General features: G+C 45.8%; 1 protein-coding gene across 5 annotated transcripts in view; it reads right to left on the reverse strand.

Annotated features, from left to right (window-relative positions):
* Positions 1-325: 325 nt before the first annotated feature.
* The window catches only part of Kcnj6 (potassium voltage-gated channel subfamily J member 6), a 254,882-nt gene continuing 235,589 nt past the window's right edge, over positions 326-19,618 (reverse strand). For 2 of the 5 annotated variants that reach the window (XM_021185319.2, XM_021185323.2), the window contains one exon: positions 12,302-14,001. In XM_021185319.2, coding sequence (XP_021040978.1) covers positions 13,676-14,001 — 326 coding nt within the window. In that variant the 3' untranslated portion in view covers positions 12,302-13,675. Of the gene's footprint in view, positions 793-12,301; positions 14,002-19,618 lie in introns of those variants that run through there. The other 3 variants (XM_029470725.1, XM_021185320.2, XM_021185321.2) reach the window with 3 other exon arrangements.

Genomic DNA, 19,618 nt, shown 5'->3' on the forward strand with positions numbered 1-19,618 from the left:
ACTGACAGAATTAAAAACAGGAAGGTAACTAAAAAAAAAAAAAAAAGATCAGAGGAGTCAAGACCCAGTTCTTTGAAACAAAATAATTACATTTCTATTTGTGCAGAGAGGGAAGGAGGGAGAGAGGGAGGGAGGGAGGGAGAGAGAGGGAGAGGGAGAGGGAGAGGGAGAGGGAGAGAGAGAGAGAGAGAGAGAGAGAGAGAGAGAGAACTGCAGAATTGTCAGGGAACACATCAGACCATGTGGCCATAGAAAGGACCCCAAAGGGCGTGTCCACACGTCTCTGTGTGGGGGAAGTATAATCAGGACTAGAAACATTCAGTCTTTCAAAACTCACATTAGAAGAAATAGATAGCCTGAAAGGTCTATACATCAGAGACTTCAAAGTTTTGTTTCCGTTTATTTTTGTGCAGGAGTCTGGATGCCTGCGTGAGCTTTTGTGCATCTCACACATGCAGTAGCCCATAGAAGCCAGAAGAAGGTGCCAGGTCCCTCGGAACTGGAGTTCTAGATGATTGTGAGCCACCATGTGTGCACCGGGAACTGAACCCAGGCCGTCTGCAAGAACAATAAGCCATCTTAACCGCGGCGTCATCTCTCCAGCCCCGACTTTAAGTAAATCATTGATGACCTTCCCAAACAGAATGTACTAGGTCCAGATGGGTTGGGTTCATTCTGGGTGAATTCTTCAAGCAGTTAAGGAGGAAAAATATATCAATTCTCTGTAATGTCTTTCAGAGGATGAAATTAGAAGGAATACTTCTCGATCCACACTAGGAGCCCAGCATCACCCTAAGAACAAACGAGGAGAAGGTACTTCAGTAAATGGAAGCGACAAAAGCCCATGAACACAGATCCAGACAGCCTCAGCAACAAGCTACTTGCAAGCTGAATCTAATGATGCATAAAAGGAAAAACATACCATGACCAAGTGGGATGGATGCCAGATAAGAACGGCAGTCCAACATCCAAAAATAAGTTCCTATAATCCAGATTAGTGGGCAGACTAATGAAAATTATATGTGATAATATCAAAAGATAAAGAAAGAGAACTGACAAAACAAAACAAAACAACAACAAAAAAAAAACCAAACACCATTCAGTATAAAAGTCTTCAGTAGGTAGCATACAGCTGAAATCAGGCAGTATTGTGGTATTTTTATAGAGTTAAAAAAAAAAAAACCTTAATGACGTGCACTTAAGGCTATTCCGTGCTGTTCTGTGATTTTATGGATTGATTTTCAATCGTGAAATGCCTCATTGTTTATATTTACGCCTTTTATTCTTTTGTCTGGAGAGCACATCTTGGCCTCTGAGCCATTTGCAATTATTAATAAAACTTTTGTAGACAACAAAAGGTATCCGCAAAGGACGAGTAGAGGGACACTTCCTGAACTAGGGCAGCGGTACTCAAACTTTTTGGTTCATTTCTCTTAACTGTCAAAAACTTGTTTTCTGTTCCTACCTAGAACAGGGACTACTGCTATTTAAACATGATTTTAAAATTCAGTTGATACAATAAGAGAAGTTAATTAAAAATATACACATTGGAAGGAAAGAAAAAGCTATCACTTATAGATGACATGCTCACCGCTAGAAAATCTTTAAGAATAGAATTGACAAAACCCTTTTTTTCCCCCCTTTTGGACAGTTTCTCTGTGTAACCCTGGCTGCCCTGGAACTTGCTTTGTAAACCAGACTGGCCTTGAACTCATGTAGATCCCCCTGCCTCTGCCTTCTGAGAGCTGGGACTAAAGGCTTGCACCACCACATTTGGCAAAACCAAGATTTAAAAAAATTACATAAAGATTTTAGACACAAATTATATGCAAAAGCCAATTGCTTCCTCATGTATCAGCAACGAGCAATTAGAATCTGAAATTAAAAAAAATGAACATTTAAATTAACACCCCCTAAAATGAAATACTTGGGTATAAGTCTTGTAAAATATGTGAAAGATCTCTGTGAGGGAAACTATAAAAGGCGAAAGATCCAAAGAATAAAGAAACGACACCCAGGGTTTGTGGCACGTTGCGGAGGCGTCGTCTCTTCTCCACTTCATCTTTGGAGTCAAGACGATGCCAATCCAAAGTCCAGCAGATTGCTTTGTGGATATGGGCTCTTTAACTAGTTTGTAAGAGAAACAAAAGACCCAGAATAAGCGAAATCAACCATTCACTGCTGAAGAAATAGTGAGAAAACAGAGGACTGACTGATGGCCTTGGCTGAGTCTCACTACTCGTCCTATCCACGACGAAGGAGTGGTATCGGCTACAGAGTAGGCGGACAGATGGAGAATCAGAGTCTGACTAGAGAGCGCAGACACAAGCCACATAACTGAGTGATCGGCCTGCGCGGGTCAGAGGCTGCCTCTGACAAAGGATAGAAGGCTGCTGTTTCAGCAAACAGCACTGGAACTCTTAGATGCAGTAAGAATGAGATAAAAACAATCCAAACACAAGCTTTACACCAGTCACAAAAACATCACCAAAGACCTGTGGAACAGGTGGAATATCAAAGCTCCCAGGACACAGGAGAAAGTCTGGGTGAATCTGGGGATAATGATGGCCCCTTAGATACAGCTCCAAAGGCAAGGTCTGTGAGGGATGATTGGCAGGCTGGATTTCATTGAAATAAGAAATTCCTTCAGAGCAAAGAGGAACAGCCAGCAAAGAGGAAACATTTGCAAAAGATGCCGCTAATGAAGAACAGGTATCCAAAATATACAAAGAGCCTTTTCAGTTCAAGAACAAGAAGATGAACAACCCACCTACAGCAGAATGGACGAAAGATCGGAGCAGAGACGCTTCAACATGACAATCTACGGACAGACAGGAAGTATCAGAGAAGGTGCTTAATCCCGTAGTGAACCGCACGGCACATAGCTGTAACATACCATGCCACCCCTCTTAGAAGGGCACAAATCTGAAACAGTGACACCACCAGACACCAGGGGGGAGCAAACGGAGCTCTCACCCATTCCTGAAGAATGAGAAAACCAAAACAGTACAGCCACCCTGGAAGATCGTTAATCAGTTTACAAGGGAGATATCTCATCAGATAATTTAGCTATCATGATTCCTGGTATTTGCCCAATGAGCCGAAAGCTTATTTCCATATAAGAACCACCCACAGGTGCCATTCAGTAAGTAAACAGTTAATAAGCTCTGGCACGTCCAGAAAGTGGAACATTGGTTGGTGCTGGGAATGAAGAGCTATGGAAGCCACAGGGAGACACTGGAGGAACTGTAAATGCTGACTACCGAGGGAAAGAATACAAATTCATAAGGCTTTTCCCTGGGTGAGCCTGGCCACATTCTATTCAGTAAGAGGGAAAGGTGTACAGACTGAGAAAAAAAACAATGGCTGGTAGGACGGGAAAGTTGGTTACACATCTGGTCAGACACATTCAGTGTTCATGGTGAAGGATGAGCCCTGACGTCACCAAGTGTGGGTGATGATGGTGTATTGGGGTAAAGTCATGAATAGCAACAAACATGCAGTGGTGTGTCTTGTCCGTCATGGGGGAGGCAGGCAGGGGAAGGGGCATGTGCTTCCTGCTTAACTTTTCTGTGAACTGAAAGTGTCTCTAATCACTTCAGAAAGAAGCGGCTTTGAGAGAGAGTCAGTGATGTACCTACGACCACATAGTTCATCTGGGGGCAGACCCAGGCTCCCATCTCCAATAGGAAACATTGTGTACGGGGTGGATGGGGGTGGGGGTGGTCATTGATGCCACTGTGATAATAGAGGAGAGTGCTCCTCACTCATGCTTAGTCCTCCAGAAACCTTTTCTTAGACTTTACTTCTATTATTTGAAGTGTGTGTGTGTGTGTGTGTGTATGTGTGTGTGTGTGAACATAAGTACAGTTGCCTGCAGAGATCTGAACTGTCACATTCCCTGGGAGCTGGAGTTACAGGTGCTTGTGAGATGCCTGACTTGGGTGTCTGGAATTGAACTTAGCACGTCTGCAAGTAAGAGCGGTAAGTGCTCTTAGCTGCCGAGCTCTCTCTCCAGCCCCCAACTTTGTGGATTTGATCATAGCCATTTGGGAGGTATAAGAATGCGGTCTGTGTTTATGTGTTTATGCACTTGCGTTTATGAGTGGCTATTTTATATTTTCCAGTGTTTGTTACGAAGGTCTGGGAACACCCCACCACGCTGTGTAACATTCAGGGGGTTCTCCATCTCTTTAGAACAGCGGTGAGTAGAGGGAGAGTTGTAAATCGGAGGGAGTGTGCGGTAAAAAGCCAGAAGTCTTGATGCCTGCTAGAAATCAGATGGGAGCAAGTCCTACAGTGTGATGTTTGGGTTGTGGAAAATTCTAATTTCTCCTCCAATGTCCCTGAAGATACAGCAAGCACAGGAGGTGAGATCTGGGGCTGAGACAGGCAGCCTGGGCACAAGTCTGAGATCTGAATACAAACGTCTCTCTGTGCAAGCAGATCCTCACCCCACACCTCCTTCATCTTAAGCACTGCTGGCTCCCGGCCTTCTGCCTTTGGCCTGAGATTGCTGTGGAGCTGATTTTCTTTCTGCCTGCTCTCGGGGCCAGGCTGACGTGCACGCTGAACACTTCAGTGCTCAAGTCAACTTTGCTGTGTCAATCTGCCGGAGCCTATTCCCAGGTTCGAAGCCAGATGGGAATGGCAAGTTCAAGAAGAAATATAATTCTGAGAGCTCTGAATGCTGGATGAAAATGAGAGTCTTTAACTTAAAATAAGATTTTCAACAAATAACTGTTTTGTTTTGTTTTGTTTGTTTGTGTTAGATGAGGACTCAAGTAGCTCAGGCTGGCCTTGAACTCCCTATGGAGTTAAAGATGACCTTGAATTCCTCCAACCTTCCTCCACCTACCTCCTAAGTTCTGGGATCACAGGCATGTGCTACTATACCCAACAATTATGAATAAAATGTTTTTTTATTGCTTGTAATTGAACCATTATTTGGTTTTGGCCAGTCCTAATTTGGCAGTGTTTACTTATTGATTATGGAAATGGAAACTCTTTGAACATCTGTTATATTGGATACTGTGACTATAGTTTCTGCAGTTTGAAAAATACGTGTGTGTGTGTGTGTGTGTGTGTGTGTGTGGTCCATGCTCACAGATGGAGGGTTGCCATGGTAACAGCTGACAACACCTCCTGTGTAGCAGGCATCTCAAAATGCTGAGTGCTTCCCTAGAGCACAGTTTGTACAGACTGTGGGCAGAGGAAAGACCACTTTGACAATACAGGCACGTGTTTGGGTCATTTCAGAACCTGTGCATGCGAGTTTACTGTTGCCTCTGATTTTAGAGGAGGTGTTTGGGGCTGAATAAAGATATGCAGGACTTTCCTAGGAATGCTGTGTAGATAATCATAGGTTGCAAAGGATGGGAAGACAGGCAAGTCCACCTGTCCCTTCAGCAGGAGACCTCCCTTGACCCTGCTCTGGTCATGTGCTAGGTTGGGGTCAGAGAGGTTCAGTAGTAAGCTAAGGGGTCTCATGGCAGGAGCCAGATATTCTAAGGGTCTGATCTCAGGGGTCAGACCTCAGTCAAGCAGGCAGCACAGGGTTAGTGATATGAGGCTCTCAGGTAACAGGCTGCATGTGTGGCCACTGCTCAAGGATGAGGCTTAACAACTGTCCCCCTGTGGCAGCTCTTGTAGGGAAAAGTGTATTGATCTAGGTGAGAATCTTATTGGTTGTAAGGTGGGTTCCAACAGACCAGCTCTGAGACTTGTTTAGACAGAGGGGGGAAGGTTCAACCACCCAGAAAGCTGACTGTGTTATCCTAAATGATGGCTTCCTGACCTCACACTATTGTGAGACCCCAAAGTAATGCTTCCTCAGGCAGGAAGAGTTTGATATCTAATGAGAAAAGAGTCACAAAAGCCACTGAAACAGTCCTTATGGTGAGCCAGAACGTCTGCCTTACACTTATGTCATTCTAGCTTTAGGATTTTATTGCATTTACCTATGGCTGATACCTAACCGACTTTAAAAGTCCAAATTCATTCCCGACCCAGAATGCTCTGTGAGAATGCCTCCCAGATTCAGCTATTAAAAACAAGGGCATCATGAAATCTGCAGGCAAATGGATTGAACTAGAAAAGATCACCCTGAGTGACGTAACCCAGGCCCAAAAGGACATGCATGGTACATACTCACTTATAATTTTAGTGGATATTAGCCACAAAGCACAGGATACCCATGATACACTCCACAGGCCCAAAGATGCTAAATAGCAAGGAAGGCCCAAGGGAAGATGCTTGGATCTTTCTCAGAAGGGGAAACAAAATAGTCATGGGAGGTGGGTGGAGGGAGGGAACCTGGTGGCAGAGGGGGTGGGGAGGGGAACCAGGGTGAGGGTGGGACGGGATCAGGTGTAGAGCGAGCCAGGGAGAGAGAGGGAGGGCTGGGAGAGCAGGGGTGGGTGGGGAACATCTCTAGGACAATAAATAAATAAATAAATAAATAAATAAATAAGCAAAAGAAAAATGCCTCCTAGGTATTCTTAGAAGTTCACAGACCTCAGAAGACACATCTGTGGGTGTTATTGTCTGGATGTGCAAGAAGCAGACCCCATGTGGGAATTGTGAGAGGCCTCAGAAGTGGGCATGGTGAGCCTTGTGCACTGGCCAAACTGGGCAGGGGAGAGGGTTGCTCAGGTCACTCTCACAGTCAGAGGGACTGAGAGAGGATGCCAGGGTGCATCTGAGGGCAGTGTTCTTCCTTCTCTGCAGACGCTGACTAAAGAACCTAGAGGTTCCCGTGGAACACAGCTGGCTGGAATCTGAGGCTCTAGCTCCAGGTGACCTGCTTTTTGTATTTACGACTGTAAATCTAACACTGGAATGCTCTGAAGGGCCTCCGGCCTCAACTTGGGTCTCATCTTAGACTCCTGGGACTTCTTGTGGGCCTCTTGCGCCTTTGGATGAACACACTATGAGCGTTGTTTAAAATTTAGAAGCCCTGATGACTGTCACGTTAGGTTCACTAGTGCTTGTTGGTAGCAGATATTTACATTGCCTGAGAAAAACAGCCCTTCGTATAGATTGGCTATGTTGGTATCACAGTTTTAGTGGTGGGTGTTAGTGCAGTGGGCACTGAGTTCTGATCTTGTGATGGTCGGTTACATGAAGGAACCTGTCTATCTCTGGAAGTGAGACCTCTTGACTCTGTGGTCATTGCTGTCTGCCAACCACACACACACACACACACACACACACATCAGGATCCAAGCCTAGGGGCAGAGTGTCCAAATGAACATTATGGAATTTTGAGAATGACACAACCCTCTGCTCTCCATCAGCAGGAGCACACCCATGACCCCATCTTGTACATTAACACATTACCTCCCTTTCCCTTGGGCTGCCCCCCATGAATAGCTGGGTGTGTGAAGCTTTCTTGTGCTAAGGCATGAGGCCAAGTAGAAGTTTGGCTCCTTTTACATTTACTTAAGTTTCATGGTGTTGGACTTGGAGGCTCTGTAACCTGGCCTTTCTTCTAAGTGGCTGAGGAGCTGTAAGAGTTCTGCAAGCTTTCTGTGATGAATGGCATCGCTTACTAAGAGATGTGGGACACTTCTCTGTCAACAGCACAACGTACAATAATTTGTCACAAAATATTTTCATTTCCATCTAATTTCCTGGAAAACATGCATAAGAGAACTTGATATGTTTGCTCTCTCTCTCTCTCTCAAATATAATTGATAAGATAAAGAGCCAAATTTAGCTGACTGCGATGAGAAATGCTTCCTTAGACCAAAAGTAAATCAAGTTTGTGACTCTAAACAATGCCATTTAATATTGCCGTATCTAAAACTCCTATCATTGGGATCGATCTGTTTTGCAGTCAACAATGATATAGGGACCTTGTTCTGTTTTCCCCAGGCTTGCAAAGGCCTCTTAGGTTCCCAGGGAAGGACAACCGTCTGCATGCTGAGGGGCCAGAGAGAGCCAGGGCCAACGTAAAGAAACAACAGCTGTGGTTCCTAGATCCTTTGCACCACAGACCAACCCTGAGGTCCAGACTACAGGAAGCAACATGAGGACGTGATTCGCCTCAGCGGCCTGTTTCTTCTCCACACTGCCAACCTCACTTGAGCAAATGCCAGCAGGATGAACAGTCTGTGAAACTGAAAGCCCACGGGCACAGAGAAGCCATATTCAGTTGATGGGCCAGGAACTTTCACATCTTTATTGCTCATTAATGAGTGGTTTTATTCTAGTGATTTTCTAGGTGGACACTGAATCCCAGAAGGCTGTAGGAAAGGAAAGCCTTTTTTTTTTTTTTTTTTTTTTTTTTTTCTGAGAGCCCTGAATGTATGACCTACTCTCAACAACCGTCACGTGCTCTGCTGTAACAGAACTATTAGTGACTCCAGGAGATCTGGGGTGGGGAGAGAGGCCATCCTCTGACGTTCCCAGACGCCTGTGAGACGAGTTTAATTCTTAACAGTGTTGACACACACACAATGGTTAGCATTGGTAAGAGTATTGATATTGCCGGCCGTACAACCTCTCTTGCAGTCACTCAGGTCTCCCAGAACAGAGTCTGAGCAGCCGCAGGCAATGCATGCAGATTAGGTGTGTTGTGTTCCAATGAAACCATTTATGGGCCAAAGTTTGAATTATCATTTTCTCTTGAGGGTCTCATGTAGCTCAGGCTAATCCCAAACTCTCCACATGGCTGAGAATGACCTTGAACTCACCTTCCTGCCTCCACTTCCAAACTACTATAATGGGCTAACATGTTTTGTTTATGCAGCAATAGGGACCAAACCCAGGGCTTTCTGTAAACTAGGGCAAGTCCTCAACTAACCAAGTTCCATCCCTGGTCCCCTGAGATCTGACTTCATGTCCCCCAAGTATTCCTGGATTGTTTTCCTCCCAACCATTTGTAAACATAGAGATCAGCATCAGCTTGAAAGAGCGTAAGGAAGGCTGCCTTAGCAGATCGGAGAGCTAAACATTTTCAAACTAAAAACCACCCCATGCGCACACCCTTGTGACCTGGGTTTGAGACCAGGGACTGTTATTTCCTGGCCTGGACCTTTGCCAAAGTTAGTTTGCCCAAATTATAAAGATGCTGACAGTACCTAACCTCTTGTGGTGGGTAAGAGTTCCAAGGGATAATTTGTGGGAGTGATCAGCATTTACAATGTCAGGTAAAACACTGTTTTGTTGCTGGGTATTCACAGTCAAAACTGTACATATTGTCTGCATCCCTTATTAACTTTCCGGCAGTCTTCACATCTACATGACATCTCGAATCCTAAGTCCCCTCTGAGATGCAGAGGGTATCCAGCCTGGGAAGAGGGAGGCTTTACTCGATTCTGAAGTAAAGTGAAAGGTAATGTTTTCTTAAATACAGTTTGGACAGAAAGTCTAACTCAAGATAGTTAGCTCTTTAGCTGAGTTGTAATATCAATCAATTATGCAAAATTTGCTCATCTTTTTCAATTTTACAACTAGCCACTGAAATGAAGCTGTAGAAATGAGTGCATTGTAGTGACGCTGGTCACATGTATAGGTCATTTCTTCTGCAGCTGCCATCTCGGCTTTGTCATTTAGAGCATGTCTGAAAGTCAGGGAAAGAAACGACAAGGTGACCCTTGCTCAGTTGCATTGGTAGCGAGTGTTTAGGCTTTCAGGGTTTCTCTCAGCTAGAGATCTGGTGCTTCGCACCCTGCTCACGAGATCTTCCAGGGCATCTGAGCACTCCCTCTCGCACAGTTGGACAAACAGTCTCCAGACACTCCAAGACACCAGAAATTCAACCAGAAAAGCAACAGGTGGGGGAAGAAAGCTAGAAATGTGAACATCTGAGCTTTAAAAATGTAGTCATAATTAAATTATAAATTAGAGTATAAAGAAAAAAAAAAAACAGGCATGTCAGAGTCCTATTTTGGTTAAACCTGGAAGAGAAAGACTGTGCTTAAGACATAGGTTGCTATCTTGATACAGTAGCCGGGTTTCTATTAGGGAACTCAGGTACGAAATTAACTCAGTGGGTGTGGAAGGAAAGAGAGAACCAAAGAGAGGGGCAGACAGGGTGGGAGTGCAGGGAGAGAGGGTTCTACCTCATGAAGTCACAACCACACCCAACATGAAGGACCTGAAAGGGATGAGCCAGTAACAATGTAACCTGGCACTTCTAATGTGTCAACACAGGCATGCCGAGTGCCCAGGGGACTGCTGCAAACAATCAGCTGTATCGATAACATACGGTCTCCTATAGGAGAGCTAATGGAGGAAGTGAGGTCAGCAGAGCAAGGATCTCTTCCTCCCTATCCTTCCAGACACACCTCCTCTTTCTTCAAGGAGCTAGTGTGACTGTAGACTGGGGTCAGCGGTAGTGACTGTTACCCTTGAGCTCAAGGTACTTATCTGGCCTGTGAGTTTCACTGTGCTTTATGGGGGTGGGGGGGCGATGATTCAGAGATAACAACCCAGCAGTCCAAACATCAAAGAGGGAGAGGGAGACTGAGGGGGAGGGGGAGGGGGAAGAGAAGGGGGAAGGGTGTGTGTGTGTTAGAGAGAGAGAGAGAGAGAGAGAGAGAGAGAGAGAGAGAGAGAGAGCTCACTCTTCAATGGTTATGGGTCTTGGTGCATTGATAGGCTTATACATTTTTATAGGATTTAATCTACTGGTACAGATACTGTGGGGATAGTGACAGGGATTGTGGACTGGAAAGGGGAGGCATTAGGGTCCCTTTTGTTGAATTAGCTTAATGAAAAACCCATTGACCACTTGCTGCTTAGAAAATTCAGTCACAATGACTTTTCAAATTTTTACAGTTGACACAAAATACACTGTTAAACCTTTTCCCCAGTAACTGTAGAAAAATAGACACGTTTGATAAGGACATTCTAATAAAAGGTCCCTTAGGAAGGCCTTCTTTAAAGATTCCGAGCTCATGTTACAAACAGGATTGAGTTCCACTTGTGTCACCCACCACAGTGACATCAAGAAGAAGAGAGTCAGGGAGGGACCATCAGAGTGCCCTGCTGAGGGAGGTCACAAGTGACACAGGTGTTGCCCAGGCCTATTGTTCCGTTGTGCAAGAAGCCACCGACTTCAAAGCTGCTCTTTCAACCCATCAATGGGGGCTCCTTTGTCCTTCAGACCTCAATAATAGATTTTTTAAAAAAGGCTCAATGAGTCTTCAGGAGATAAGTCAGCAGATCATTTGCAGGCTTTCTCCATCTTTCTTTGTACTGCACAGGCCCTGCCTTGGGCTGCTGCAGATTGGTGCCCCAAAGCAGGGCGTTCTTCATAAGGCTAAAACAAGGTCAGGTCATGGGACCTCCCACAGCCTCTGGGGAACTGTGTCAGGATCCCGCCTCTACCACCTCCTGCTTAGAGTGCGCAGGGTGAATGCATGGTTCCATCCATAAGTAGCCAATGCCAAAAGGAAATGCTGGCAGGCAAGGGAGGGCCACAGCCAGTAGCTTTGTTTTCTGGAGTCAACACTAAGAAATGGTTGTTTGGGTGGCAAGATTTCTGCAGAGGGAGAGGAACAACCCAGATGTTGGATGGAGGAGCTTCCTAGGGCACCTCTCTTATAAGCAAGGTCCCGAGACGACAGCAAAGCCCTGTGCTGCCTGGTGAGGGGAGGCAAGGGGGACGGGGAACTGCTAGTTTGATCCCTTTGACCTCAACAGCACGGAGTCTCAAACAGCACATCTGAAGGAGCTGAGATGAATTTAGATCTACTCGATGCGTATTTATGGTGGGCAATGGTGTTTAAGAACAGTTTATGAATGCAAAAGCAACAGGAAAGATGGGCTACAGTGAGAAATCTCCACCTGCCCCTGAGGTCTCACTTAAGACTCTCTTCCCAGTCTTCTTTCTCACGTCTTTTTGAATTTAGACTATTACACATGTTGCCTGCCTTCCTTTGTTCCTTCCTTCTTTCTTTCTTTGAGGATTAAAATGAGATAGAGCTGTTTGACTGTTGTTGATGTTTGTGTTCTTGATTGAGAGACACGGGTTAGATTTTCAATTAGTGGCCTACTCTCACACCCCGGAGAGATTTCTCTGTTGCCACAAAGACTGTTCTCTACTCTTTGTATACCAAATTCTGGCCGTTTCACAATAACGATAGCAAGAATGATGGTAGAAGATAAAAAAATCCCAATGTAAGAAAAGGTAAGGGCGGGGCCCAGAGACAGGGCGGGGTCCAGGGAGAGGGTGGAACCCAGATATAGTGTGTGGCCTAGGGACGGGGTGGGGTCCAGGGGCAGGGCAGAGCTAAGAGATAGGGTGGGGCCCAGGAAGAGGGCGGAGCCCAGAGTTGGGGGCGGGGCTTAGGGATGGGGCGGGGTTCAAGGGCAGGGCAGAGCCAAGAGAGAGGAGGAGCCAAGAGACACAGGGCGGGACCCAGGGACTGGCGGGGCCCAGGAGCAGGCTTGCTAGATGAAGTGAGAGGGCAGGAAGCTGGCAATGCAGTACTGTCATTTCACCCACAGGGAATTCCTGAATGCCATGGCCTTACCCACAAGTCTTCTGTCGACTAGACAGCTCCATGAACATTCTGCAGTCTCTCATGACTACATAAAAAAGCGATCAATGCTTTCACAGAAAGGTTTCTTAAACTGCTCTATTTCACCGGAAATGTCATGTGGGGCTGTGCTAGAGTCCTGTTCCTGGTGGAGCCTCTCAAGGGTGCTCAGAGAGTCCCACATTATCTATAAACAATGACACCCGTTTCGTAAATGTGTCATGGTTTATCAGCATTTTGGATGGTGGATATCTTTTTACACCTCCAGACTGTCCCCAGACCTATGGCTTATTAGATTCAACTTAAGGATGACAAAGGGAACAGAGAGGTGCCCTAAAAACGGTCAGTCTGGGGGACCTGGAACAAAGGCCATGCATTTAGAGGGCCAGCAGTCAAGGGGGATCAAAGTAATCAGAAGACTCAGATATCAAAACAGAAATGCCTACTGTACATTGGGAGTCTTTTTTCTTCTTATTTCTAAGGTTATAAATCTAAAGCTACATGAATGATATGTCTATGTACATTAATTGTTAGGATTTCTGCTCCATAGTAATTTTGTGCATGCTGGGTTTGTCTCTACTTGCCGAGAGAAAATAATTCCATAGGGCAGATCTATGTACAGTGGTCTATCCTTGGCACATCTGGGTCCTGTACTGTCAGTGTCTGTGTGGTCAAGTACCTGCCCTGTGCTAGGTAAGATGGACTGGGCTCTGTAAAACCGAGGGGCTTCTCTGCATGACCCGAGGGCATGGTAAACAGGTCATGTTCTTTGTGACACTGGGTAAAACTCTGACAGCTCTTTTGAATGTTTCGTATTGGATAATAAAGAGGATTAAGTAGCTAAGTCTCTTCTGTGAGTGGAGACTAGGCTTGGGCACAATGAAGGTACCTTGTACCATCTCTGTCTGCTTGTCCCATCTGAACATCTGAGAGGGGCAGGTAGGTATTTTACACCTTGAAGGTTTGTGTTCTGGAAATGCCAAAATTAAATACAAATGAATCAAGATCAAAGTAAGAGAGACAGAAAAGAAGGAAATGGGAGACAAGGAGGAGTCATGTCTGAGAGGGGAGGCTGACCCAGCTGGGTCTACAAGGAGGGGTCATGTCTGAGGGAAGAGGCTGACCCAGCTGAGCCTACAAGGAGGGGTCATGTCTGATGGGGGAGGCTGACCCAGCTGGGCCTATACTTTGGATTCATTCTCTAGGTTTGCCACGTCACCATTCCTCTCCGTCAGTTCTTCCGGGTTCTTCTCTTCCTCTTCTGTCTCCAATTCTGCATGTTGGTTCAGTTTGCTGGACACAGACCAACTCAGGGGCAGCTCTGCCCGGTTAGCCAGCTCCGCTAGCTCTTTGGCACTAAGGGATGGGGTGCTGGTCTCATAGGTCTCATGAAAGCTGTTGTAGTCAACTTCGTAGAACCCGTCTTCCAGCGTTAGGACAGGTGTGAACCGGTAACCCCACAAGATCTCACTGGTGATGTAGGAGCTTCGGGCTTGGCACGTCATTCCTGTGGAGAGGAGAAAACTGGCTTTAGAATGCATGTTTGGGCTTCCCAAGGCCAAGGAGACTGGGGATCCAAGAAGAGGTTGTGTTATGGGCAGATAGTTATGTTGTACTGTGACCAGCACTGGAGAGTGACAGCTATAGAGCCGTCTTTCACATTGCAGATGTATACCACAAAGTTCCAAGACTTTCTGAAACTGGCCAACTAAGTTCAATCCTCTAAACCCCATATAAAGATGGGAGATTGCTGACCCCATAAAGGTAAATTTTGACTGTCTCACACACATGGTGGCAATGCGACCTTCACACACACAATTCACGCCCCTCTCCCTCACACAAACATTATTAAATAAAACAAGTTAAGGAAGGTATAACTTCTTAAAGTGCAGACAATCAGTGTTCAGCCACAAAAGGGAACATCTACATCACACTCTCTCCTTCCAAGACTCAGAGACCATCACAGAAGACAGGGCAGAAAGACTGTAAGATCTAGAGGTTCAGGGATGCCTTGGACAGAATCTCCTGGACATGATATAACTGTTACATCCATGAACTCACTGCACCTATGACTGCCTGCACACGATCAAGGCCGTTGATATCCTAGCATGGAGTGGGAGGGCCTCATGAGCTTCCAGTCCTGACTGAGGAGGGGTTATGGATAGTGGATAACTTTGGGGTGAGGGAGAGTTAGTTTTCTTCAAGAGGGTGGCTCCTAGGGTGTGTGGGGGGATGATCATATTCTAATGGATAGCTCCACAAACAGAAGTAATGAGCAGCATAAACTGAGTTTATGGATTATTAAGGAAAGAAGAAGAAGAAGAAGAAGAAGAAGAAGAAGAAGAAGAAGAAGAAGAAGAAGAAGAAGAAGAAGACATGAGTTGGTGGTGGGTAGGGAGGATGAGAGGATCTGGGAGGGATTAAGGGAGGATTCGGTGCTGAATATGATCAAGATACGTTGTATGGCATTCTTAAAGAATTAATAAAAATGCTTCCTGCCAAATCACAAACAAAACAATTATGAAAGCTAAAAGACATGTAACAGGCCCCTAGATCTTAGCACAATTGATTCCATTCAGGCTGGAAAACTCAGCACAGCACATAGATAGCACCACCAGTCAAAATAAAAACAAAGACCTAATCCATCAAAGTCCACCATTCTGGGGAAGTCTCTAAGTGTACTAACCTTGCATTTTGGCTTCTGTAGTTCTGTTTCTGACTAAACTGGTAGAGTATGTGGATATTCCACAATAGGCAGTGGGAAGACAGTTTTCAAAATATTGAAAGAAAAAAAAATATTGTCAACCAAGAATTGTATACCCAGCAAAACTACCCTTCACAAAATGAAGGCGAAATGAAGACATTCATCGAATAGAATTGGAAATGATTTGTTGTTATCAGTTCTGCACTATGCCGAATCATGAGGGAGTCCTTCAGGGAAACAAAACGACTCTGGGTGGCAGCTTAAATCCACCCGAAGAGATAGATGCATGGCGTAAAGAACTATAGGGGAAATACATTTTCTAAAAAAAGGATAATTTTGTGCTGACTACATTCTAAGATAACAATTCTGTTTTATAATATAGTACGTTATAGTTTATATAATAAGACAAAGTGACTCAAGAGTGTGTGGTCCACACCCCCTCATGGCCTGGGAAGCCTTCTTTCTCTCTGGTTCTGCAGCTTTCACACATGCACAGGCAGACGCAGTCATGTCTGCAGGGGCTTTCACACATGCACAGGCAGACGCAGTCATGTCTGCAGGGGCTTTCACACATGCACAGGCAGACCCAGTCATGTCTGCAGGGGCTTTCACACATGCACAGGCAGACCCAGTCATGTCTNCCAGTCATGTCTGCAGGGGCTTTCACACATGCACAGGCAGACCCAGTCATGTCTGCAGGGGCTTTCACACATGCACAGGCAGACCCAGTCATGTCAAACCCAGTCTTGGTTACCATTGAATTTGGATCACTCCCATCCCTGCAATCAAAAATTGATGCATTCTCCTACCAGCTCTTTATACCTCACAGTGGCAGAAAAACCACAAAAACAGAACTAAACTTCTACTCAGCTAAGGAAGGTGACTCGCATCAGACACACATCCAAGGAAGAAGTCCATGTGTGTATGTATATATAGGCATGCATGTCTGCAGTATGTAAGTATTAATAATTAAGGATTTAAGAGGGGTGGGGGCATGGTAGGAGTTGCAGGGTGGGGAGAGGGGATGGTTGAAATGATATAAGCACCATATTTATTCTCCACCTTATTTTCTGAGACAGGAGCTCTCACTGAACCTGGAGCTCGCCAGTTTGGCTAGACTGTCTGGCCAGAAATCCCCAGGGATCCTCTTGTCTTTGCTTCCCCCAGTTGGGATTATTTTATTATTATTATTATTTTTGGCTGTGGCTTCTGGGGACTAAATTCAGTCCTCAGCCTTGTGCGGGAAGCACTTTACTGACAGCCATCTTCCCAGTCTCATTTTTGTAGAAACCATTTAATCTTGCAATTTCTTTACTGAGAACTTTTCTGAGTCTCTACTGGGTTCTTGGGTGTTTCGGAGAAGAACATAGAAATGGCCCATCTTTTGTTACCCGTGTTATTCCTAGGTAAAGCCACGAGGGGTGAGCCATGCAAGGCTTGCTCCATCTAGGACCCAGGAGACACACACACAGGTAGCTAAGGAATCTGTACTAAAACGCCGGCAGACCCTGCATGGTTTAAATTTAGCAGCCAAAGCCCTATTTTTAGATCCAGTGACAAGTTACAATGGGAGAGGCTGTGTGCAGAATAGAGAATGATGAAAGGCATCCCGAGAAGCCCCTTGGGGCACAGCCAGAGGGCGAAGCAGCAGAGAAATAATGGGATCAGATCTGCCGAGAGAGTAAGATTGCAATAAAACCAAGCACCTCACTTATATCTGAATGATATAAAATAGATCTGCACTGCTGGCATTCCAAAGCAAAGAGGGGCTTCTCACAGACGTTTTGCCATTTCACTTCAGAGATCAGACTGTGTGACAGGGTCCCCCCCCCCCCGTGCCTCCTGCTCGCCCCGGGAAGTACTTCACTCAAACAGCATGCATGGCTGTGCTGGAATCTCAGCACTGGGCTGCCAACCACGGCAGATTGGTGTGGGTGACTTACTGAGCCCATTGTCGGATGGGAGCAGGGCAGTGTGGTCTAACATAATCCAAGGATGTGAATGTCGCTGAGTCTGGTCATGGATGTACAACCCCTGCTTTATGCTCGGGCTCACAGTCCCTTCAGTGTGCCCAACATGCTTTCCCCAACACTACTTTGGGGGTCCATTGTGGCTGGCTTACAACTATATAGAAAAAATAGAAATGTATGTCTTAAGAATGACCCAAGGAGCAGGCAGTGGTGGCTTTAATCCCAGCAATTGGGAGCTGGAGGCAGGTGGATCTTTATAAGTTTGAGGCCATCTTGGTCTACAGAGAAAGTTCCAGGACAGCCAAGTCTATCCAGAGAAGCCCTGTCTTGAAAAAAAAACAAAAACAAAAAACAAAAACAAAAACAAAACAAAACAAAACAAAAAAACCCCAAACACACAAACACAAAGGACCCAAGGAAAGAAATTCTACACCTGCACTGTGACTCTTGCTACAGTAACTGGTGTGTTCATAATTTAAATGTTGAATCGAGTAATAAGTGTTATTTCTGAATGTTGCTGTATGCCAGGAGCTGGATGTGATGAACTGATGTTCCTGGACACCGCCCCTAGAGCATGATTGACTGGCCAGAACGGCGGGCGGGCGTGATTGCAGAGAGTTGGGGTGCCGCATCTTCAAAGCTCAAATTATCTCTGGCTATCTCTGTCTCCACAATAGCCAGTTATTCCCAGCCTCTTTGTTGACCTTACGACTTTGTGGCTAGCAGGACACTAGTGTCTACTCACTCGAAAGCTAAGAACACTTTTCGGATGACATCTGAGGACTATAGAAGAGGCGTTGCTGCTTTGTGGGTTCTTTCCCTGCCTGTTTCCCTACCAGTGTGCTTGGTCGATGCTTTGATTTACAGCTGTTTTTTAAACATTCTTTAAAGTTCCTGTTTCTACTTCCATGGTGGAACATGCCGTTCAAGGAAGCTTGAATCCAGATTCCTGGGCCGTGGTCGATCAGGATAAACTCTGGCTTAATCCCTTTGGAGATGAGTCATGTTTTGTATGCATGTGTGTGGGTCATCTCACCCTTGCGACAGCCCCCTGAGTAGATGCAACGGCTATCTCTAGCCTACAGATGAGCAGACTAAACAGAGAGAGAAGCATAGCGCTATAGGCTCAATGACTCTGTGATAGTTTGAATATACTTGGCTCAGGGAATGGCACTATTAGGAGGTATGGCCTTGTTAGAGCGGGTGTGGCTTTGTTGGAGTGGGTATGGCATTGTGAGCATAGGTGTTTCACTGTGGGTATAGGCTCCAAGACCCTCACCCTAGCTGCCTGAAGGCCAGTATTCTGCTAGCAGTCTTCAGATGAAGATGCAGAACTCTCAGCTCCTCTTGCACCATGCCTGCCTGGATGCTGCCCTTCTCCCACCTTGATGATAATGGACTGAACCTCTGAACCTGTAAGCCAGCCCCAATTAAATGTTGTCTTTTATAAGGCTTGCTTTGGTCATAGTGTCTGTTCACAGCAGTAAAACCCTAACTAAGACAGATTCCAAATTTCATGTCTTGAAACCCTGAGTATGTATGGAGTTTGGGTCTCACAGAACTGAGTCTATATCCTTGTCACCTCTCTAACAGAGGAAAAGGCCAGGCATGGTAGCATGTGTTTATAATCCTAGCACTTGGGAGATGGAGGTAGGAGGACCAGGAGGCCAAGGTCATTCTTGACTACACAGTGAGTATCAGGCTAGCCTGGGCTACATGAGGTGAGACCCTATTTTAAAAACAAATGGGGGGGGGGAGGGAAGAAGGACAAGACACCAGAGCATGGGAAATCCTCTTTCTCCAGGAGACATACAGAGAAAGGTCATGTGAGGACACCCAGAAGACAGCACTGTTCACACGCCAGGGACAGAGCATGCTGAGGGGCTGCTGCTGCTGCTGGGGCCCAACTCTCAGACTCCTGGCTTCTAGAGCTGGGAGGAGAAGAGCCCACTACGGGAGTCTCCTAGCTGCGGGGCTTTGCTCTGGCCACCTGCCCATCACCGTGCGGGGAACCTGGGTTCTGGTCTGGGAAGCTGGGCCCCAGAGCCTGTAGTATTTCCATAACATTCTTCTACTTTTGAAGACAGGGACTGTGTGCTAATTTTGGTCTGTGTAACTCTGACAGCATCCTACACTTCAAAGATTAGAACACAGCCACCAAAATAATGTATGAAATAAAGTAGAGTATATACGTATGGCTCAGGAAAAGTCATGGCGGTAACTGTGCAACCCACCCACTCCTGCCTACTGTCTGCTCTGTGAGCTTCTCCCATCTAAGTCTCCTCTGAGGCTCTCCACGCTCAATTGCTTCCGTACAAGATTTGTACCTTCTACCAAGGTTGGGGGCACCCCCACCACCCTCAGGAAATTGCTTGGAAACACCAAGGCACTATTTATTTATTGCTGTTTGTACTGCTTGTGTATGATGTGGTGTGTGTGTGTGTGTGTGT

This window comes from Mus caroli, chromosome 16 (assembly GCF_900094665.2).
Source record: "Mus caroli chromosome 16, CAROLI_EIJ_v1.1, whole genome shotgun sequence".
Taxonomy (NCBI): domain Eukaryota; kingdom Metazoa; phylum Chordata; class Mammalia; order Rodentia; family Muridae; genus Mus; species Mus caroli.